General features: G+C 42.6%; 1 protein-coding gene across 1 annotated transcript in view; it reads left to right on the top strand.

Annotated features, from left to right (window-relative positions):
* PASD1 (PAS domain containing repressor 1) overlaps nucleotides 1-23,516 on the top strand; it is a 106,944-nt gene that overhangs the window by 65,547 nt on the left and 17,881 nt on the right. Inside the window, exons 2-7 of the mRNA XM_021547874.3 lie at nucleotides 16,111-16,202; nucleotides 17,554-17,610; nucleotides 18,945-19,099; nucleotides 19,822-19,913; nucleotides 21,713-21,802; nucleotides 22,877-22,997. Of these exons, the coding sequence (XP_021403549.2) occupies nucleotides 17,579-17,610; nucleotides 18,945-19,099; nucleotides 19,822-19,913; nucleotides 21,713-21,802; nucleotides 22,877-22,997 (490 nt within the window). The 5' untranslated portion in view covers nucleotides 16,111-16,202; nucleotides 17,554-17,578. The remainder of the gene's footprint in view (nucleotides 1-16,110; nucleotides 16,203-17,553; nucleotides 17,611-18,944; nucleotides 19,100-19,821; nucleotides 19,914-21,712; nucleotides 21,803-22,876; nucleotides 22,998-23,516) is intronic.

Below are 23,516 nucleotides of genomic sequence, written 5' to 3'. Positions count from 1 at the left end.
GTGGAATATTCTGAGTTGGAAGGATCATCGAGGCGTTCCCTCTCACCTATAAGTAAATGTGAGGTGCTTTGTTGAGTGTCAGTTATAGGCAGATTGACTGATTGACTAATAGATAAATGCAAAGATATTTGTAGGTGTGTTTATTTTGTTTACAAAGTGCCCAAGCTTAGGCGAGATTTTCAAGTGTGTAGCAATGGCAGGAATCATATCTATAAAAATGCTAATCTCCTCTCTTGCTTCATCTGTTCAGCCCACAAACACATGCATACACACATGCTTAAAAGAAATTAATAAGGTTTTTTGGTTCTTTTCTGGGCTCAGCCTACTTAATCTTGGTTTAATGCAGAGCACAGTGTGATGCATTGCTTTCGGACAATAAAGTTTTGATCATAAACAACATACTAAGTAAAGCATTTTCTGGAGTAATTAATGAGCAATAGATGAGCTGATAAGAGCTCCCATTGCTGATAGGTATTTTGCATAGATATGGCAGCATTATAGAAGATTTCCAAGCCAATGCAGAAGCTTTATCTGAAAGGGATGAGATGAACCCTGGCCCTGATGAAGACAAAGGCTGAACTTCCACCAGCTTCTTTGTGGGGGACACTTTGGGAGTATCAGCTGAAGAGATAAACAGGAGTCAGCCCTTGCTTTTCGGCTGTTCAAAGCTCTGCTGCACAAACTGCAAATAGGTGTTTATGTACACAGGAGGATGATGTGTGTTTGGTCCACTGTTGGCTTGCCACAGTAAAAGCAGCAATTAGGGAGGCTCTAGTAGCTGGGGAGGGTTACACCCCTTGCTGAGGAAGTTTGACCATAAACCTGTTTGTCCTGTCTCTGAGTGCAATGTACACTGTCTCAATTTACAGTAACTTAAAAACATTTGCTCTGATCAAACTGCTTCAAATCAAATTTTATTAAGTGTTGTATTAAGTGTGTGTGTTAAATGACTCACATGAGACAAAAAGGTGGGACTTGGGTTGACTCCACTACTGATGTATATATTAAAGATGAGTTTTCATAGTTTGCCTTTACTTCTTGAATAATTCTAATAGCTTCCTTTTGAGGCACAGCAGGAAGTATTAATAAAACAAACTCTTTGTGCTAATCTTAAGACCTACATTTTCTGTTTAATTTTGCTAATGCAGAGGGCTGAGCCTTCTCATTAGTGGAGACAATGTGTCAACATAGGAAAAGTGAGTTAATGTATTTTCTTTCCGTCATAACTCTGGGGTTAACCTCCCACCCACAGCAGTGATGTGGAGCTGTGTAATTGCACAGGGAGCTTATGCTGGCCCTTGAGTGCCAGTCCTGGGACAGACAATTCTTGTTGCTCGTTCTGCTGCAGCATGGACTTCTGAGAAAGCACTTTCTTACCTGAGCCATCTTCACATCTCATGGCACTTGGCCTTTCAACAGCAAGACCTCCTGTGTCTGTGTCTCCCTGGGACTGGAGCTGAAGTCCATTATTTGAGGAAGGTTGTACAACTCAGGAAGCCTTACTGAAAATTATTTTGCATGGGAAAATTGTCTGCAATTCTATTTTTCAACTTTCTGGAAATAATTCAGAGGATGGAAGGAGATGCTCCCATAAGAAGGTTGTTAGAAGGAAAGTGTATATGATTCTGCAATAGTCCTGGTGTATTGTCTGGAAAGGGCAAAAATCCACTGCCTAAAATGGGAGAAGAATTATTGCAAAAAATTGACTAATATTGCCACTAAGCCATTTGTAAACCTGAAATGGGGCTGAGTCAGAATATTGTCTTATCCAGGGCACATGTTTTAAATCTGGAGCTGAATTCCTTATATTGGATATATTCATAGTTAAAAGGGCAAATGGAGCTTGAAGTGTTAGAATGATGAGTTTGTTGGTAGTACACTGTTGTGACTAGAGCAGAATTTCTGTTTTCACTTGGGGGATGAAATAAAAGACTAATGCCAAAAAGAACAACTTCTGTGTTGTGATTTTTTTTTTTTTGAAGGAAAGCATGTGAATATTAATAAATGATCCAGCTGGGATAGCATCTTTCTTTAAAATTGTCCTTAGAGATAGTGTATTATATTAACAAACATGAATTTAGTTGTACAGTAAGTAAAATTGTATAAATATAAATCATCAACTTATTTCAAAAATTGCAGTGCTGAGGAAATTTTTCTGGGATTTTCTAATATAGTTTGGTTTGAATTGTTTGAATAAGAAGATATATTGGTGAATAAATCAGATAATGGGCTGCTTTACATAGAAGGCATAATGCCTATTTATGATGTATAGAAGTCCTAAGAGAGATGAATTGCCAGTTTAATCTTCTTTGGATTGTGTTTGAAATCTACTTTTGCAGCATTTCTGACTGCTTTAGAGATTACTCTTCAGACACTTACATAGACTTCATTTCTATTTGAATTACAGCTCTACAAGGTCACTGGCAGGCTAATGTTCATTTATTTCATTTGGTGTTAGTCCCTTGACCTCGAGGTAATGCTTGATAAGTGTTGCCAAAAGTTTTCTTCTGGCCTGGTTGCTCTTGTCAGAGTTTAGGAAGCCCAGTTACCACCCTTACCAGAAGGAGCTATGGAGGCCAGCTCTTCTGTCATTGGAGTCTTTGGCACAATGTGGCTGAGCTTTGCAGCTGACCTGAGAGGGATGAAGATTTCTCCCTTGCTCTTGCAGAAATAAGGAACATCCTGAGATAAATACTTCTTTTTCCTACTGTTTTTAGTAACTTCTTTTGATAAATTTCCTGTGGAAAAGAGGATTGCTGGATGAATTAGATTAATTAAACTTTAGATTTCTCTGTCTAATGGTATGGTGGCATTGACTCTTTACCCATGAAACAGCTTTTATTTTAGAAAAAATTTGGAATTACTTTTTGTCTTTCCTGGCATGAACATCATGCTTTGTGAGGGTATAATGTCAGTCAGCTTTATTAGCAGCTGATTTTTCTCACAACCTTGCAGCAGCTTCCCTCAAAGGGCCCTGATGAGCAAACACTGGTGAAAGGATGACAAGCAATACTGGAGAGTGGAGGAGCAGGATTGCTACTCTGCATAAAGGAAGCAAGCATCTGGAAAGTATTAAAAATTTCTGACAGGGATAGGAAGATAATTCTCAAGGTAATTCTGCATCAAGCTCTACTTCAGCTTCTGTGTTTTGCCAGGCTTCCTAAGCCCTGGGTCGCAGGGTTAGAGAAAACCCTGGGCTGATTGTGTCATCCTTCAACTGCAGATGCAGCAGAGCTTCCACCACCAGACCCAGAGAGTCTTTTATCACCCTTCTATTGAGGATGATGGCTTCTAAAACATTAAAATTCATGTCAGGTCTAGATAGGGATCAGCAGAGGCTTAAATCATTGTCAGGAACAGATGTGAGACACCTAATCAGTTATTTCCTAAAGAAAATGAGTTTGATTGCATGAATAGTTGTAAATATTTCATTCAGCAGTTCAGCTACTACAGCAATGGTAAACAAGCTTCTGAAGCTGAAGAGAAGCATTTTGTGGCACTGTACTTGATTTCTTATTCATTTTAACTTCAGTGTAGAAGAAATAAGTTTAGGTACTTTGGATTACATTTTGTGACAGCACTGATCATAACCAGGGGCTCACTTTGAAGGCAGCCAGAGAGAATCATTGAAAGGTTTGGGTTGGAAAGGACCTTAAAGATCATCTGATTCCACCCCCTCTGCCATGGGCAGGGACACCTTCCACCAGATCTGGTTCCTCAGGGCCACACCCAACCTGGCCTTGAACACTTCCAGGGATGGGTATCTGGGTATCCACAGCTTCTCTGGGCAAACTGTGCCAGGGCTTCACCACCCTCACCATGAAGAATTCCCTCCTAATATCTAAAAGAAATCTAATCTCATTTGGTTTAAAACCATTTCCCCTTGTCCTATAAATATCTGCCTATGCAAAAAGTATCTCTCCTCTTTTTATTAGCTCCCTTTATTCTTTGAATCCCACAGTGAGGTCTCCCCAGAGGCATCTCTTCTCCAGGCTGAAGAACCCCAGCTGTCTCAGCCTGTCTCCATAGCAGAGGTGTCCCAGCCCTCTCATCATTTTCGTGGCCCCTCCTCTGGACTTCCTGCAGCACGTCCACATCTTTTTTGTGCTGAAGAACCCAGAGCTGGATGCAGAACTCCAGGTGGACTCTGAGGAGGGCACAGTAGAGGGGGAGAAGCACAGTCCTTAACATCCCTAACCCTGACAGGCATGGTCAGCTCAGTCCCAGTTTACAGGGTGGAGTGCTTGTCCTCAGGATGAGCACAAAGCTGGAGATTCTGCCACTGGGAGATGTTCATGGCACCAGAGTAACTTCTGGCTTTGAGAGGAGGATGACAGCCTGAGCCTCAGCTTTGCACTGCCCAGTTGGTGGCAAGCTGTGGTGGTGAGCACAGCCCTTGTGTGGTGGCTGTGGCAGGATTAGGTGCTCTGAGCCCCTTTGGGCAGTGGCTGCCTTTTATCTCTGCTGGCTCTTTGGAGCACTTGTTCTACATGGGCAATAATTAAGGACACAGTTTAATTTCTGGTTTGTTTTGCACTTCTCACTTGTTAAAACCAAATTAAATTGGAAGAAACTTTGACATTAAATCAGGGTAGGTGTAATAACAGTTTCAAAGTAGATAAGAGTTTCACTACTGATTTTTTGCAGCAAGGCTGCTGAGAGGAAGGAAAGGAAGAAGGAAGTTAGCTTTTCTCTCTGCCTAATTGAATGTTTTCCCTGTTTGAGTTTCAGTTAAACTACTGTGTAGTTTGCTTTTGATTTTAGCAGATGTGCACGTAAGCAGTGCACTGAGGAAGGAGGCTGGGAGTACAGATGATGTTTACCTCTCAAACGTGGTGTGGAATTCTGAGGAAACTGGGACTGCCAGCTAAAGGTCATGGGCATATTTAACTTCTGCTGCTGGCTTCATGCTCCTGTATAGATATTGGTCAGGAATCTTGCTGATCTTGGTGGTCTTCTGTAGTCAGATTATCACAGAAATAATCTCCACGTGCTTTTTATGCATGTACATTACAGTGTGATTCCTTTCATCAGCTGATTTTAATGTGGATTTTCTCAGCCAGCCTAATTTTGTTCTGTTAAATACAGTAACAAACATTATTAGTATACGGTTACACAATTTAAGGTGCTTTGGTCAGGAAAGCCCTAGGTAAAATACTCATGTTTACCCTAATTCTGGAAAACACAAATATATCCTGCTTCTTTCACCCAAGATTTACATAGACGGTTAAAAATAGAGACATGTGCCAGCAGACCTGGCTGAATGGAGGGCCAAGCTCTAAATGCTATTTTCACTCTGTCCCAGGTGAAATATGTTCTCACAGTGCCCTTTTCAGCTGGGCTAGTCTCTACTTGAAAACCAGGGCCAGAGGTGTTGAACAGTCAGATTCACCATCTTTGCCAGTCACATTCATACAGCCAGGTTTGCTCAGCAGGACGGCAGCGTCCACTGCTACTGCCATTAACTTACTGAAGTAGAGGAGAGTTATCCTTTGAGAGAGAGGGACCCACATATTTCATTTGGTGGTCATGCTGGAGTGTTGATTTTGACTAATACTAGGAAGATTCTTAGTACTGGACTAGATGTGAAATAATATTTTTAAATATTATTTGTGCTCGCACAATTGTAATAACCCAGAGATGGGATTTAGATGTCCAGAAAAACACATATGTCCTTAAAATGAAGGATGCCCATCCTTGAGGAGCATGACCAGTTCTCTGTCCTGCATCCTCCCTCTGCCCTGAGGAGGGGATTTTGTGAGAAATCCCCCTGTCCATGCTGCAGGGGGGACAAGGGACCCTGCACCCTGCACCATGGTCAGAGCTGCTGAAGAGGCCAGAGCCTCTTGAGGGCATGGCAGTAGAAATGTTGCTGTTTGATCCATTCCCCTTCCCCTGACCTTTGTCTTTAATCAAATCTTTTTTAAATTAACATTATCTGGGAGGGACACATCTTCTCTGGTTATTAATAGTTAAAAAAAAAAAAAAACTCCAAGAAAATCCCCAAAGTGAATTGGACATTCAGCCATGCTGAGTCATATTTTGTTATTATGACTGATTATCCAGCCAGCCATGCAAATAAACTGTAAGGAGAAAAAAAAGGATGTGTGTGAATAGCTTATCTATGACAGAATGAGGCCTTGGGTCTTTGTGCATAATATGTGTAACAATAATGACCTAGTATGAAAGTGTTCCAGTGACTGACATATTTGCAGTCTAAAAAAGAAAAGAAAGTAATGAGAGAGAGATCTGTGGATGTTTATCTTCTCTTTTCTTCTTCCTGAAGGAAAGTTTTACTTTACTCATTATATTTCTAGTGCATGTCCATGGTACCATGCTGGATGATGAATATGATTGCAGTTAATTGTTTAAATATTCCTTTAATCCCGAAGCTTTCAAAACAAATATCCATCTTTTAAGAAGCTAGTTGAGAAGTGATGTGGGCAAGATAATGCAAAAGAGAATATTGAATGTGAAGTTAAAAGTGCCTCAGAGAAGAGAAAGAGAAGTGTGTGTGGGTGTTTTAAAAAAAGGAGAAAATATCCCAGTTATATTATTATCAAGATCAGTTATATTATTAGCAATACCAGAATAAGCAGCAACAATTCTTCTTGAAAAAAACTTGTAAAGTTCAATAGTTTATCCTTGGTATACCAGAGAAGGAATTACAGTTGGGCCAACATACTTTCTGTTGCATAAGTCTTCTAGTGTTACTTAATGCAAATACTACAAATGAGTACAACTTCGTCCAAAATACTTTTGCTGACTATATTTATCATCTGTCTTCTTTATAGTAAACAAGAAGAGACATCTGTGGAGAAGGTCTGGTAGCCACAGAAAATATTTTGCATCATAGTCTCTAAGTGGTGCCATTATGAGCTATTCTCAGCTCAGAGAGCCGTTCTCTAGGGCAGCTGAAACACAGATGGATATTTGGTGTTTGTGCCCCTTTGTGACCATGCTATATATTTGTAATGCAGGGAGTGAAACACTGGATGGAAAGTGCCACTTCAAGACACCTGTGAGTGATTTTGGGAACTGTGAGTAACGTAGTAGCTTTTCTCACAATAATGCTCAAGTCTAGTCCTTAATCATGCACTTGAAACAAGTGGGCTCAGGCCTTATGAAAGGTGTTTACTTACTCAGCTCTAAGGCACAGGCCAAGAAATAACTTGATGGGATTAGCCGAGTTTGAACAGGAGCAGCAGCAAATAGAATCAAATGAGTGTGAATGGTGTTGCTGTGCTCTGTATTAGAAAAATACCTGCCAGCTGCCATTGCAGAGAATAATCCTGCAAGATGCTGACACCTCCAGTCCGCATTGCCCAGGGGAACTGGACCAGGGCGCTTCAGGCGTGCAGCTCCCATTACTCACCTTAGATGAACAATGTTTTTTCTCTGAAATCCTACTTTTCCCTGTTATATAAAGGCTGGCACTTCTCTGCCTCCTCCTTCTTGAAAGGCTCTTGATGCTTACAGGGACTGAGTGCACTGCTGGTTATTCTCAGCCACAAGATTGCAGAGATGGCAGTGGTCAGGTCAGTGGGGCATGAACATAGCTCAGCTGGAGCGCAGATGTGAGCAGATCATTTAAGGAAAGCAGCTGAAATTCTTGAAGCCAAATGAGGATAAGACAAAATTTGAAATCCTAAGAGCTTTGTTTAAATGCCTTTTGACTTAGGTGCAGATTATACCTGGAATACTCCAGAATTAAACACACCAAGAGGGTAAGGAAGTTTCTTGTGCTTGAACTTGAATGCATGAGGCCAAAGATGGAAAATGAGGTCAGTTAGCTCAGCTGCAGTGAATCCTTTGATATTCATTTAATGGATAAGTAGATATAACTGAGCTTGCAGGGAAGACTTTGAATTTTAACTAGTAAAGCTCTTTATCATTTTCTCACAGGTCTTTTACATAAACTGGACATTGGGAAGCCTTTCTTTAAGGAGAGGGTGGTCAAAAACTGAAATAGGCTTCCTGGAGAGGAATTGTCGATTTTCCAAGCCTGACAGCATTTAGGAGGAGTTTGGACAATGCCCATAATACCACACTCTAACTTTTGGTCAACCCTGGTTGGGCAGGTGGACTAGCTGGTCATTGTAGGTCCCTTCCAACTGAAATATTCTGGTTTATTCTATTCTGCCGAGCAGCTAAACTGTACAGACAGGTAGTGCTGTTCCACTTCTGCTGCAATACCACATAAGTCTCCTCAACTTGTTCCCTCCTTTCTTCTGCCCCTGAACCAGAGGTGAGAAGTGGTCTGATTCTGGGAGATCCATTGTTTTTGCAGTGTTTGGTTTGAGATACTGGCCAAAATTGAAAAGTTGATCTCTGGATAAGGAACTGGATTCTTCTCTGATATAGGGACTCTTTCAGTCTGGTTCAGACCTATCTCTAATCCTTTTGTTGTAGTATTTCCTTTTATTGAATCGCTTCCTTATGTATTGAGTTCCAGAAATTCCAGGTTGGTGATACACATGGGAAACAGATTGCAACAGAGAGCAGATTTAATTACTCAGGTCTAGAATTACTGAGGCAGAACATTTTTTCTTCATGTTGTTTGAAAAGGGAGAAGAATCTTCCCTTTTTTATTTATAGGAAGAAGTTTGAGATCAAATGACTCTGAGCTGCCCTTTCATTGGTCATTCAGTGATCACTTGAGAAAAAAATAATGACCTGGGGTTTTTCCCCCCTTCTTCATTTGAAAATCAGGTCTTACCAGTGCTGGGTGTTTAGGGGAGTTCTAAGACTGTAGTCTTAGATGCTTCAGGAAGCTTATTTTAGGAGGCAGGACTTGACTGAATGCCAGTAGACAGAGTTAATCATCAGGACATCTGGATTCACTTCTTAACTCTGCTGCATGACCTTGGGTCAATGATTTAGGTCAAGATTTTCCAAAATGTTCAGTATTTGTAGGTGCTTATGCTGGATTTCAGCATTACTGAAAATTAGACTGTTTCATTCACTGTTTCAAATTCAGATTCCCAAAACTGGGACACTTGTAAAAAGGAGACAGAAGTAAAATGTGTGCTGCTGTTTCTCATTTGTACAACAAGGATGGATAACTTTGTTTGTAGAGTGTGCTGAGATTTCCTGAGGTAAAAGCATTAGACAGGAGAAAGGATGGCAGCAGCTGCTTGCAAAGAGTCAGAAAAGTAGACATTGTTCAGTAGAAATCAAAGGATGTTGAACAAGAACCAAACTTCCAAGACTTCACCAGCTGAAGGGCTCCCCAGACTTTGCAGAAGTGCAGAACTGAGGGGGCCAAAGGCTGCTGGCTGTCTGCAGGCTGACTGTGCAGCACCAGCCCATCCAGCTGCCTTCCCTCCCGTTCCAGCAGCAGCAGAGGAGCACCTGAATTGCCCTTCCTTGCAAGGGGGACCCAGAGACTTAGGGCTGATGGCAGTCAGGGTGATGCAGGTGTGGCAAGCTGTGTGCTTCTCACAGTCTGGTTTGTGTCACACACAGTCAGTCTGAGCATGCCAGAGAGGGGCAGCTCTTTTGTGCAGGTGTGGAGCAGTTCTGCTAAACATCTGCTCAGAGAGTGGAAGAGCCCTGGTAGCATCAAGCTCCTCTCCTGAACAGGGCTGGGAGCTGCTAGGCTCTTCCTGCTTTCAGAGATGGTGAGTGCATCACTTCATGGCTGCATCCTGACTCCTGTAGACTGTGGCTGCTGTCAGGCTTTGAAATGAGCTGAAGCACACTTGTAGAGCCATGGCCATGGGGTAATGCTTGTAGACAGAAGACACTTTTGAAAGAAAATCCTCCAGCCCACAAATAGCTCCTACCAGTTGCTGGTCTTGCAGGCTGGGAGTAGATGCATCATGAAGCCAAGTCATACTCAGTGGTGTTGCCCCACTGCAGCACAGCACTTCTGCAGTGTGGTCCTGAAACCACCTAGGACTCACTTCTGACCCAATTGAAGGCCTCTGCTTTTACTGTGCAGAGCAAGCAGCCCCTCAGGCCTTTTTGCAATATGAGTCAACCTCCAGCACAAGCAAACACAAAGCACAAGTGCTCCTTATCTGTACCATCCTTGAGCATCTGAAATGTATTTTATATACAAGATAGAGAAAGGCAAAGAAGAAACAACACAAAAAATGTATTTTTTGAAGAGAAAAAGAGAACAGCTAAGGACATGAATGCTATTATTGCCTCTTTCAATGAACTGGTAGCTGCTGGGAGTGTTCTCTTACTCAGAAAAGTAGAGGAGAAGGTATTTAGTTTAATTAGATCACTGATTTTCTTTACTATCTAATGATTGCATTTATTCTGTGGACAGGGAGAGCTCAAAGGCATAAAGGTAGGCTGTTTAATGACACACAGATTTCATGTAGCTCTCTGCTTAGGATGAGTTTGACCCGTAGTAAATAGAAGAGGAATTACAAGAGGGATTTCAGGGTGATGCATCCAAACAGGCAGCTTTGACATGTTTGTCCTCCTACCTACCTTGTTGCCAAAACAAAATCCAAAACTGCAGAAGGACCCAAGGACCTCAGTTAATGCCACCAGTGCAGTTGCTGAGCTGTGTCCTCTTGGTGGGAGTAATGCACAGCACCTGGCAGGAGCTGATCCCTGCTCCCTGGAAATGGAGCAGGAGGGGTCAGGGTGCCCAGCACAGCTCTGCAGGCAGCTCTGCAGGAGATAACACTCAGAGCACACAGAGCAGAGTGCTGGCTTCTTTCACAGCTGACCTTTGCTAGTTGGCTCTGATAGTGTTAATACTCCTCTGAATGAAACCCTGAAACGAGCCAGAATTTCGACACCGGGTTGCTGATCAGATGGTGTAATTTTTTTAAGCTGGAGAATCAATAGCTTTGGGAGGAATTTTTTTAGCTTGTTAAGTCACTGTTTTCATTGCTGAATTTTATTGGGTTAACCTTCCCACACCCCCCACTCCTCTGTGATTTGCCAGAGAAGTGAATATGATGGGAGTGACCTGAGGCAGGAGTAAGGGCTCTCTGCTCACCTCCCCTCCCATGCTCCCAGCAGCAATGGTTACTTGACTCCCAAGAGCACTGCAGGACTCATCCTGACTGCCACCACTGCTTCCCTGGGTAGAAATTGCACTCGTTATTTTTTTTGCAAATTGCACTGAAGTAAAATATGTGTTTATGCACTCACCCCCACACACATGCATTTGCATCATTTGGATCAGCTAGAAACAGAGATTTAAGAGCTGGAAGTTTTGGAGAATATTCTGTTCAAAAGACTTTTGACCATTCACTTTAAATATACCTCCTTTCTCTTTAGCTCTGTGTACCTTTCCTGGAAGTAGTTCCCTGAAAATACATAATCTCAACTGCTGCTGAAGGATTGACTGTGAGCAACTACCTTTGTTCTCATCCCGTGTGAGGGAGAGTCCTGTTATTATTTGAGGATTATTTGTGTCTTTGTCTGAGTCAGGTGTGGTAAAGAATTGTGTATAGGTTGGATATCAGCATTTCATATCACAAGACACATTTATTTACCTTTCCTGTAGTAACTGAATAGCAACAAATGAACACAGGTATACATCCAAGACTGCAGAAGAAATATTATTTTGCTTGTGCTAAAAGTACAGTTTTGTATTTCTTAGGGTTGTGAATCAGCATTCTGCTTTTTGCCATGTTTTGGGAATTTTAAGGGGCCATTAGACAAATTGGTAGAATTAATTAGATGCATGTTCTTCTTGTTACAGAAACCCCAGAGACATTTTGAATAATATTCTACAATGTTGCATCTTTACCCTGCAAGGTTCAGCAATTTGCTAGAACAGAGCAAACTTGGACAGCTATTTTCTCCAGGATCTGACAAAAATCCTAGAGAACAAAATGTTCCAGTTATCTTTTCTTTTCAAGTATCTGTTAGTTTTTAATCCTTTTCTGCCTTTCGTTTTGCAGAAGCACCATAAATTGGTTAAAAACAAAACAAAAACCAAAACAAAAACAAAACACAAAAAATCCAACACACCACCATTGTTCCTGCCTGCATGTTTCATTTCACTTTTGTGCTGAATCACAGTGTTCCATTACAGCCTTTTCTATGGTATAATTGTTCTGTAAAATCCATTTTCTTTGGACACTTTTTAGCTTCTGTCTGGAGTTGCTATAATAAATATAGTCATAAATCTGTCACAGGTAACAAGCTAAATTTAGAGCTCAATAAACCAGGGGAGAGTATGCTGTAGATAAGTGTTTTGGGATGCAACAGGTACAATAGTAGCACAAAAAGTCCACTTATGGCAAGTTAACAAAGGGGAAACCCAGAACATTTGGTTCCCTCCCCCAGCGACCACCATCAGCCACGTTCTAGCAAACAAAGATGTGTGAAAGTCCAAGTAGAATCATGGTAGCCCCAAAGAGATGCAGAGTGTGTGGCTGCTGTGGGTGGTGTGCTCTGCTGGACCCCTTCCCATGGATGCTTGTGTAAAGCTTGGAGCTGCACAGCTCTGCCACTGACCTGAGGGAGATCCCAGTTCCTCCAAAGAGGGTCTGAAACTGGGACTGGGAGCTGCCAGGCAGGGCAGGACCCAGTGCTCCTGGGGCTGGACACAGCTTGATTCCTCAGGTGGTGTGTCCATAGAGGGAAGCTGTCAGTCTTGCCTGCCTCAGACCTGGGCAAGCCAAGTTCCCAACATGAGATGCCTGGGTGCTTGTCAAAACTGAGATCACTGTACATTCCTTCTCTTTCCAGAAGAAGAAAGTGAAGAACATAGAGAAGAAATAGCAATGGAAAGATCAAGGCAGGTCATATAAGGAACAAGATGGAGAGAAACCATATTCAAAAGAGATCCAATTCTCTGAATGGTGATCCAATAAGTGAGGGAAGGGCAGAAAAGAGTGAAGAACAGAAGGCAAGGCATGGCAAGGAAAGGAGAGGATGAAATAGAGGCAGAAAAAATTTAGCAAGCAGATCAAATAACACAGATATGCAACTCCTTTGCCACACCTGGTTTAGGTCTCTGTGTTTCTGTGTTTCTCACAGCAGTGGTGAGGCCGTGCCCTGTGGGTGCTGTGGCAGATGGGGATGCCAGAGCAGTGCTGAGCTGCTGCTGCTGCTCTTGCCCACTTCTGTGACACTGGGGCAAACATCTGTCTGTGTGACAGGAGGGTGGCTGGCAGCATGGGGTGAGTGGCACAGCCAGGCTGTGCCTTCAGGGCTGCTGGGCATCAGCAGAGATGCTGATCCTTCCTATGCTGAACAGCCACAGGGACCCAGCCACACTGCTTGGGTTTTCAAATGCCATCTACATAAGCATCTTAGAGTTGAACCAGCACTTTAGTGAAGAGGTTAAATTCTGCCTTTTAAAAATGAAATCAGCTGTTTTGCTGCCAACCACAGTTGTGCCCTCCTGTTGCCTCAAGAATAATGAAACATTGGTGTACTGACGTGTAAAACATATTGCTGGAGAATGTGTTATCTCTCTTATTTGTGACTGCATTGTGCCACGAAGTGCTGTATCTTGTAATTAAGGGCTCTCTGGTGAATTTATTGCATGCAAAGTCTGTGAAAATTATTAGCACAGCACATTTCCATAATTAAAGTGTTTCCTATGGTATAGATTTGAAGACTCCCTAACTGCTGTATGAGTTAATGCAAAATTCTTTAATGAGAAATTCTATGGAAACTCAAATAAAAGCAGAACAAAGTTTCTATGCATAGAGAATGTTTTTCATTAGACCAGTTGTTATAGCTGGAAAAAGCAATCAAATCATCTGGATTCAGGGACACTTTTAGGTGAAAGCTTTATTCATTGCTGATGACAAAGAAATGGGCAGCATCTCTCACAGAAGTATCTCTGCCTTGCCACGCGTGTCATAACCAAATAACTAAAATTTAACCTATAATGAAACATTCATAGGAACTGCTGGTTTCAGGACACAAATCTGACTGTTCCATTAAGAATTATCCTAAGGTAATGTTAATATTTTGATGGCTTGTAGCAAGTCAATAAATAAACATTTTCTTTACTCACAGGTTTGCAGTTTTAGATAGCTCCTGAAGTCAGAGAGTTCTGCTGTTTTCTCTCCCTCTGCCATTCTCTCTTCAGTAAAAAATGTGCCAGAATATAGCAGATAGCACGGAATAATGCTTTAACTATTAGTTGCTGACTGCAAAGTCCATTTGTCTTGTGAAGGCTGTCATTTGGCTACATTACACTTTCTGTAACCCTGGAAACAACTTCAAAAGCTGTGATATTTGAAAAGTCTGATGTATAATGTACCCTTAGAATGCTATGAGTGGTTTTTGAGACTCCCTGTACAAAGGAAGGAAAAAATAATTTCCCCTGAAAGAGGGCATTAAGCAGTGATGGATGTGCATTGCTTTGTGAGAAACCTGATCCTCACCTGTTGTAGGGGGTGAGAAACAATGCCAGGAGCACTGACAAGTTTCCTCTTTACCTGCCCGCAGAGTTCTGGAATTGCTCTCTCAAAGTGTTACAGAAGGGGATTTTCAGGAGGCAATAAATAAATTTTGATCCCTCTGGTTAATGCAGTTAAGGTCAAAGAGATTCTATCTGGATCTATTTAAAATACTCTTAACCTGCAGACATACTGCTGTCAGTAGTGCTAAGTGTCTTAGCTGGCTGAGGAATGTATACAATCCTTATGAAACTATTCTTAAGTATTCTGGTTACTATATTTAGCTCTGTCTTACAAGACAAAAAGCACTTAGCTAAATGCAGCCCTGAAGTGCCTAATCCAGTTAAGATTATTTTGTCCTTAGGTGTCTTCTGCTAAAACTTTTTCTTGCTCACCGTCCTGCTGCATCATGAAAAAGCTGCTCTATGTGGTTGGGCCTGTGAATTCTTTTACGACTTTTATTCTGTGAGCTCTTCCAAGTCTGGTGTTGGCTGAGGGCTTTGCTCACATTCATTAGGAAGCCTCATTCCTCTGTCCCTGACATGATAGCTCCTCCTGGAGACTGGAGAATCCAGGCTTCATTTCCCAGTTGAGGCTCAGAGAGCATTAGCTGTATTGTTGACTCTTGGTGACCAAACAGCTTCCCTCCACTTGCTGCTATTCCAGCTGGGTGGGAGGCCAACCATTCTAATGAGGCAGGAAACCCACCAGGCTTCCTGGGAGCTTTCAGTTGTTAGACAACCTGTGGGCAAAGTTTCCATAAAATACAGTTTCTATAAAATAATGCTTTTCACTCCAGACTTGGGAAAAACCCTTTTCTTTAGCTGAATTTTTGCATGGTCAAGTCTGCACACAAAGAACGTTCCCTGATAATTTTTGATTGATCTTTCTGTGTATCCACAAGCATTTTTTCATAATTTAACCCATTGCTTTAAAAAGACTTTTCTTTATATCTGTGTATTTTTGAACTTATGCTCAGTCACCAAATCCTCTGTAGGAGACATTCTTCTAGAGAAGAAACAACTGAGTGATTTGGACAGAACAGCAGTGAGGGATGAGCAGCAGGGACAGGAGCCTCAGCTCTGCAGGGTAACACATAAGGTCACACACTCCTTTTGAACTGAGTAAAGCATGTCTGGGGTAGCACCACTGTGAGAACAGACACAGCAGATCCCCTGAGCTGAAGTTTGCTATGCAGGAGCTGTTTCCAGTTGTAGCTTCACTGAGAGTGTCAGGAGTTATATGATATTTTCCCAAGATTTTGCGTGTCCCATCAGTAGCAAGTATTAAGGGGAAGACTTGAATCCATTCACAGGTGGGTGGTTGTGGCTTGTGCTGACTTTGCTGATCATGCTTGTCTTGAAGGAGGCTTTGGTTGCAACATTTGATAGATGAGGCACAGGTCATACTTCTGGTTTTCACAGCACACCAGGTAAATTGTCATACTTTGGAAGAACTCCAGTTGATCCTCAGTGGCTCCAAGCCAGTAGGGCCACTCTGCCACCCTGCTGGGTCACACAGCTTTTTGGACATGGGAGGTCACACTGGCCTTCCCAGGCTGCTTCTGTGGCAGTAGGTTGTGCCACAGAGCCAGAAGCCCAAGAACTTGGTCCAACTCCCATCTCTTTGCTGAGCTTTCATCAGTCATACCTGAGCATGGTTCTAACTTGTGATAGCAGACTTTTCTCAGCTTGAGGTGATTGCAGCTGTCTAGGCTAAGTCTTACCTGCAACTGTGTTCTAACTGGACTTGCTTTTCCTTCCAGGATTAATTTTTCTCCATCTCTATTTACATGGTGATAAGAAGCGCTAATCCCACTCTGTCAGTCTGGACTGATGAATCTGAGGAATAGAACAGGTAATTTCTAATTTGGCTTGTAGCTTTTAGTGACTCAGGCAGTGAGAACCACTCCCTCTCTATGGAATGCATTCATAACAAGAGAAATCATACAGTATCTTCTGCCCAGGTCATCTGCAGGGAGGGAGATCCTTGCCCTGGAGCAGGGAAGGAAGGATAAAATTTTGTAGCTGTTGCTATGAGCAGGATTCCTGACTTCCTGACAGTTGTGGGTGGTTCTGTTTTGTGTTATTTTTATAGCTGCCGAGTTGTTTGAACTTGGAGTAGTGTCTAAACAGAGAAAAATTTTTGGATGTACCTATTGAAAAATGCCCCTTGAGTTCTGGGCAGCATGGGGCGTTTTGCAGGAAAAGTGCTCAGTGGAGGTGGGGAGCAGATTGGTTCTGGTGGTGGGGATGGGTGTGATTTCCTCTTTGGAGGTGTCTGAAGGGGTGCAATCCAGCAGAGTTGACCTGGGCAATGTGGTGTGGAGTGACAGCAGCTGCCTCAGCTGCACCTCCCTGGCTCTCTGTCCCTCAGACTCAGCCCTGAGTCACAGAAAGCAGTCACCAGCAAAAAAGTTGCCCTTGTGTTGAATTTTCCATCATTCAATCGGGTTTGAGAGTCCTGTGTCCTTACTGGGAGTTGTTGCCAACTCTTCTCCTTCCCTGGTTAGTGGCAGGTGAGGATATTTTAAACTGAAGCCTTGGGTATGAATCCCAGGACGCAGCTCAGGTGATGTGGGAGAAGCCCAGCAGCACAAGCAGCTGGATGCAATTGGCTGCAGGATGCTCTGGATGAACCTGTCCATCATCTCATCTCTTAGATATCCTGCTAGCAGGCTGCTGCTGCCTAATGCAAATCCTTTAGGGGATTAGCACAGTTTCTTTCTCCTGTGTCTTTCCACTGGAAAAGAAATCTCAGATATGTTTCAATCAAGGCAGGCAGTGATTGAAATCAGCCTGTGTGGTTTCCCAGAACAGGACCAGCAGACACCAGGTCAGATTTCTCTCTCTTTTGCTCTTGCATTTGCCAGGAAGATACTGATTCCTGTGCAGAGATGGGTGCTTCAGCAGGATTCCCCATCCTTGCTCAGAGGGCAGGACAAAGGTAGGCTGAGGGGCTGCTAGATTTTAGACTTTCCTTTTAAAGTCCTTGTAGATGGATGTTTGGGCACGTGGCAGCAGTCTCACTTCTCATGCCTTGGTAGCTGACTGAACAAGCAAGGAAAGACATACCAAAAGGGGAATCTGGGAATGGGAAGATTGAAACATCCTAGTCTTTGGGTATAAACCACTACACTCCATGTTTGGACATTCTTAGCAAGATCAGGGAATATGTCTCAGTAAGTATTTCTGTGTTTTCCTTGCAGAGCCCTGTGTTGTGTAAACGAACTGATGGATGAAGATGAGAAGGACAGGGCAAAGAGGTATAACAGGATGCAGTCCTGGAGGAGAACTGTAAATGTTGTGTTATCCAGTGCTTGACAATGAACTTGACCCCACTGATGTCAGAGGCAAAGCTCCCACACAGTTTACAGGCTGTGTGTAGCTGACCACAAGCAGCATAATTTAAGTCACCCTTCAGGCTTCTCACAGAGTTTGGCCACCCCTACAATGGGTTATCTGGCTGAGTGGTCCTTAAATTACACTGCTGTGCCCTCAGGATCTTGTGCTATCCCATTGTCCCATTGCTATTTATTGTCCTGAAGTAGGATTCCTGACCTGTGATTTTATTGGCATCAAGCAGTTCTGCCCACCTGGGGTAGAGTTCCCTTAGCTTTAGCACAGGCCTGACTTAATCTCCTGCCAGAGAAGCACTTGGCTCAGTTCTGTTTAGTCATTGTGCACTAGTGCCAAAACAGAGATGGCTGTGAACTTGAGTGCTGGATCTGGAAACATCCAAATGCCAACCTGAATATGAATGGAAATGCTTTCTGCATACCACCCTCAGTCTAGATCACAGGAAGCATGTATCATCATGAATATACTTGTAAAGCAAATTAATTACTACTGGAAGAGGTTGTATGAAAAGTGTTATCTCAGATATGAGCATGGGAAAGAACACTTTGGAAGAAACTAAATGGATTTACTCTCTCCTTTATTGTTTTTAATGGAGGGGAAAAGCCTAATAAATATTCTTGATTTGTGAACTGAAAACTAGTTGTAGTTCTGCAGCCAGACCTGTAACATTCCCAGTTTCATATATCACAGCAGTAGATTTTCAAGACCACAAACAAGATGTTATTCTGCAGTTTAGTTGCCTCTGCACAGTGCTGTCTCCTGATAAGCTCCTTTTGCAAGTGCAAATCAGAGAAATCCTTCACATTTTGACATTTATATCTGTGTGTACTAACTGTAAAACAAAAATCCATAAAACTTAAGTGAGCAAAACATGAATATGCATGAACATACTTTTCTCTTACTGGGAGAATTTCTTCTATAACACCTTCACTATCACTGCTTTTGAAACAGTGGGAATTGTTGCTGAAATGTATGTAAGGATGTGATCTTTCCCAAATGAACCCAAATATGTGTTACCTCCAGGAGTTCCTTGCTGCTGGTGAGTTTAGTTTTGCTACAAGGCTCTAAGTACCACCAAAATCTTTGTGTGCAAACCCAATTTTAAACAAATAAACATTCTCAGAAGAGTTTACATTCTTGTATTTCAAGTGTTTTGGTGGGGCAAGGTAGATCACCTCACCCTGGTTTGTGCTGTAGGTCCTTTATTCTGCTTAGTGACATTTATGTTTTTGTCACCCAGGGCATCACGCAACAAATCTGAGAAGAAGAGGAGGGACCAGTTCAATGTCCTCATTAAGGAGCTTTGCACGATGCTGCAGGGCCACGGCCACCCTCTCAAGATGGACAAGTCCACAATACTGCAGAGGACCATTGACTTCCTACAGAAGCAGAAAGGTACTGGGGTGGTGGTTCAGAAAGGAGGGTGCTGGCCCTGCATCTGCCCAGCAGCCAGTTTCCATTCAGAAAATACAAACTGTTTTTTCCAAGCATCTCAGCACCCAGAGAGGACACGAGCCTGAGCGAGGGGCAGGAGAAGGGCTGGGGCTGAGTACATTGCTGCCCAGTTAAACACAGACAGATTGCAAAAGATGCAGTGCTCTGTGCTTTCTGCTGTGGATGCATCATTCCCCTCACTGGCCTCCGTATCCCCTGGCCTGCTTTGTGCACTCCCAAAAAGAAAAGCTGAGGAACAGCACCTGCTACAAAACTCAGGGAGAGAGTATTCTATGCCATCTTCCCAGGTCTCTTGGATTAGGAGATAAGCCTGTCCTATTGCCTGGGCACTCACAAGAGCAGCTGTGAAACAGCTCCAGAATTGCAGACACCCTTTGCTCACAAGGATGCTCTACTACTCTAAAATTAACCCATTGATCTTAATTTTTTAAGGTTATCTTCAGGCTACCTAAAATGTCTCCATTTCCCTTTCTTGATTTCTAACACATTTGTATCATGATGGCATGGAAAATGACTGTTGCGTGCAAGAAAGCTTTATGTGAAGCACGATAAAAAGATGATTTCTCTCACAGCCTCTTTAAAGAAATCTAGTGTTACTTGAAAGTGAAAAAAAAATTCAAGTAGCATGAGTCATGTTGCTTTTTTGATATTTTCTCTTTAAGAAATCACAGCACAGACAGAAGCCTGTCAGATTAGACAAGACTGGAAGCCTTCATTTCTTAGCAACGAGGAGTTCACCCAGTTGATGTTAGAGGTAAGAAGAAATTAAATAGATTACTGAGAAATAATCAGTTCAGTGGAGTAGTTCAGGGATATACAGTTCTTTTTCACCTGTAGGTCCCAATGTTAATGATTTCTACTCTGCTGGCACATACACCTGACAGAGACCAATGTTGTACTAAATGCTTTTCAAACAGAGAATTAAAAATAAGATTGCTTCCCCTTAAAAATAAATGGCTTTTCGTTAGGGAATCAAGGTTGATTTGGCCTGGTGAAAGAGGAAAAAGAGAATTTTCTTTTCTCAGAAGAGTCACTAGAGCTGGCAGTTTTAGGAAAAACTTGAAAGGACCTGGAAAAAGCAGAGCAGCTCTGATCCTCCCACATCTCATTAGGCAGGCAGCACTGCCTGTGCTGCCTCTGCAGCTGCTGCCTGTGTGCTGCTGTCTTCTTCTGCTTGAATTGCCTTGAAGTGCATTCAGGAAAACAGCTCTTATACTCCCACCTCTAAAATGCTTTGCTGATCTAGAAACATCCCCCAAACCCACATTTCTCCCCTCAGAAGGATGTGGCTCTGGGTCTGTGCTGCATGCTCCTCTGGCAGGGACATCTCCTGCCCTGCGTGGGCAGCTGCTGCTCTTTGCCCCACCAAAAGAAGGGAGTATGCTGGGCTGAGCTGGGAGGTGCTGCTGTGTCTTAGTTACTCCTTTTCATCAGGATGTCATGACTCACCTCTGTGGAAAAGTCTGTTCGTTCTTTCTGGGAATCTCTCTTGCCAAACGAGCTAGCTTGTTCCAGCTGAATCAAAACAAATTCCCCCCTCAGGTTGGAAGTGGTGGGGGAGAGCAAACCCTCTAATAACTGCTGGCTTGCCAGACTCTGGTAGACCATTGAACAGTTTACTTAAAATCAGTGGGTTTTTTCCAGAGAGGACTCAGTTTGAGCAAGGGCAGAGTCTGGCAGTGAGGTGGGGGAGATGGTGAATGCTGCATCTTTGACTCCCTGTAGCTAAGCTGCAGAGCTGTGTCTTCAGAAGAGCTGGCTTTGTGCACAGTGCTCACCAGCTATTAAACCTCCCAGATCTCGATGTTAGAGAAAAATAAGGACAGATACTGTATAAATGGTACAAGGAGATATTGTAAAGAATAGGGAGAACACAACATCCAAGGGGAAAGGCACAGACAGTGACTTAAAAGGGACAGAGAGGTTTAACTCTGGGACAGAAACCACTGCAAATGAGAAAGGGGAAACAAAACAAGCCTTAAAATTGTTTTGTCACTAGCCTTGCAAATCAGTGCTTTAAGCAAAATAAATAAGGCTTTAGATCTTTTTCATGTTGTCCATAAACTGCTAAAAATACATCATTGTATAATTTTTCTGTCTCTGCTTATCCATCCATCTATCCATCCACAAAGCTGTATTTGCCACGATGATATCTGACATCTTACGCACCGAGTTTGTTAACTATTGTGTAATTCAGAACACATAATGAAGTGACTGAAGTCAGCAGGATTGTGTGGGTGTTGAAATTCTAAGCATCATTGTCTCACTTCATGTTAAATAAATGCTCACTGTGTGAAAAATACAAGTCAATTTAATAATAATGAGAATGAGAAAATAAGAATATAAAAAGAATGTTGAATTAGACAGCATGTGTAATTTTTATTTTTCCACACTGAATGTAATTTCTTTGACTAATTTCTGCTAGGTTTAAGCTGTTAGAAGCATCACTAAAGAATCAATGAGTCGAAAATATTTTAAGTTTTTCCATTGCATAATACTGCTTTGATTTGTTTTTTCTTTTTTTTTTGTTTTTCTTCTGCCTATTATCATTAGGCACTAGATGGCTTTCTCATTGCTCTTACCACTGATGGGATTATAATTTATGTATCTGACAGTGTTTCATCTCTGCTGGGACACTTACCGGTACGTTCTGCCCATGCACTACACTGAAGGCTCATTCCCCTCTTAGTGTCAATCAGTCAGTGCAGGGCTGGGGATTGGTTTTGTCCAACCAAAGAGGGAACTGACTGTGGGTGGAAGGTCAATTAAGAAACTCTTGTGGCGTTTCTCAAGTTCCTGTGAATAACAGATTCTCTCCCAGGGTCTGTGAGTTAGCTTAAAAAAACCCAGCTATGCAAAATCACTGTGCTCATAGCTCATCACTTGGCTGTCCATCTAAAGGTCTGGAGGTGTCTGACCCACCAGGTTAATGGAAAATCTTATGATTGTGAAATAAATGCTGGAGCTCTTCTTAGATAATGTAAATATTATTTCAGAACTGTATCTATGCTCTTTGAATGACATTGGGGTTTTCTACTTTGGGACCATAGTATTTAGTGACAAATGTGTGGCCTCAGAGTTTTCTAGGAGAACTTCCAGAAACTAGTTAGTTGTCAGATGCAGAAATTTCAGCTTGGCCCCTCAAAAACATTTTTCTCTGTATCTGGTGCCAAGCATGAAGCACCAAGGATGCCCTATATGAGGGAAAACTCAGGCATGCAGTTACCTGAATGTCATGTGTGCAAAGAACAAATCTGTGCTGACATTTTGGCAGAACCCCTTTAGTCAGGATGTGTGGGTTGATGAGCACTGAATCACCTGAAGGTCAAGCTGATTTTGCCAATGTTCAGCCTCGAAGATAAATGGAGGATGTAGGGAGGAGCTCCCCTTCTTCTGTGTCATGCTTTCAAAGAAAAATGTTTCACTTCTCATCATGTTATATTGCTGGGGTACCAGGGTTTCTTCTCCAGCCTGTATCTGTCTGAACTGAAGGACAACATCTGTGACTCAATCAACTTTTTGCAAATAGATAGTAATCCTGGGGTAAAACAGTCTAAGGGTTACGTTCTGCCCCAGATCCATCTGCAGACTGACTGGGCTTCCTTGTCTTAGGCATCCACACAAGACTGGCAGTGTCTGTGCTCTGCTGAGGGGGAAAAGGCATGTGGTTGTGTCAGGCTGTACTGCTGAACATGACAAAGCATTCTTTTGTATCAGTCAGATTTGGTGGACCAAAATATATTGAACTTTCTGCCTGAGGGGGAGCAGAGCGAGGTGTACAAGCTCCTTTCTCCACACGTGCTCATGACAGATCCTGTTGCAGCTGATTTTCTAAATGGTAAGCTCTTCTCTTGTCTGTCGGTCAGAGAAGTTTGCCAGAGGTAAGTCTGCTCAGAGATCTCCAGCTGGCTCTTGCCTGCCACTTCTGTTTTGCTGCATTTGTGGGTTTTAGTGCATCACATCTCTAATGTTCCTACGTGCTCTCAGTACTTGCTCTTTGGCTAGGACAGTCTTTGTTTTACCATTTGCTTTGCCCCTTAGATAGTAGATGCTTTTTCCCAGATGGGATACTAGACTTAACCCTGAGAAAGGAGTGAGGGCTCAAGGGAAAAAAATTTGGAGAAATCCCAAACAGTTTTAGCAGAACCATTATTCCTTAGGAAGCTTGCATGTCTCAGGACACAAGAAAAGCCCTAATGTAACTTAAGGAACAGCCTTCCTATCTGAACAATCCATCTGGATCTGTACTGCTGGCTACTGTCCCATGTCCCTTCCCCACAGAAATTGTCCTCAGGACCAGAGCAGGCAGCAGCATCTTCCCAACACCTGTGTTTCATGAAGCCTGTGCTGAGCCTGC

The sequence above is a fragment of the Lonchura striata genome, chromosome 14 (assembly GCF_046129695.1).
Source record: "Lonchura striata isolate bLonStr1 chromosome 14, bLonStr1.mat, whole genome shotgun sequence".
In the NCBI taxonomy this organism is placed as follows: domain Eukaryota; kingdom Metazoa; phylum Chordata; class Aves; order Passeriformes; family Estrildidae; genus Lonchura; species Lonchura striata.
The sequence above is the reverse complement of the archived record's forward strand: the minus strand, read 5'-3'. Positions and strand labels throughout refer to the sequence as shown.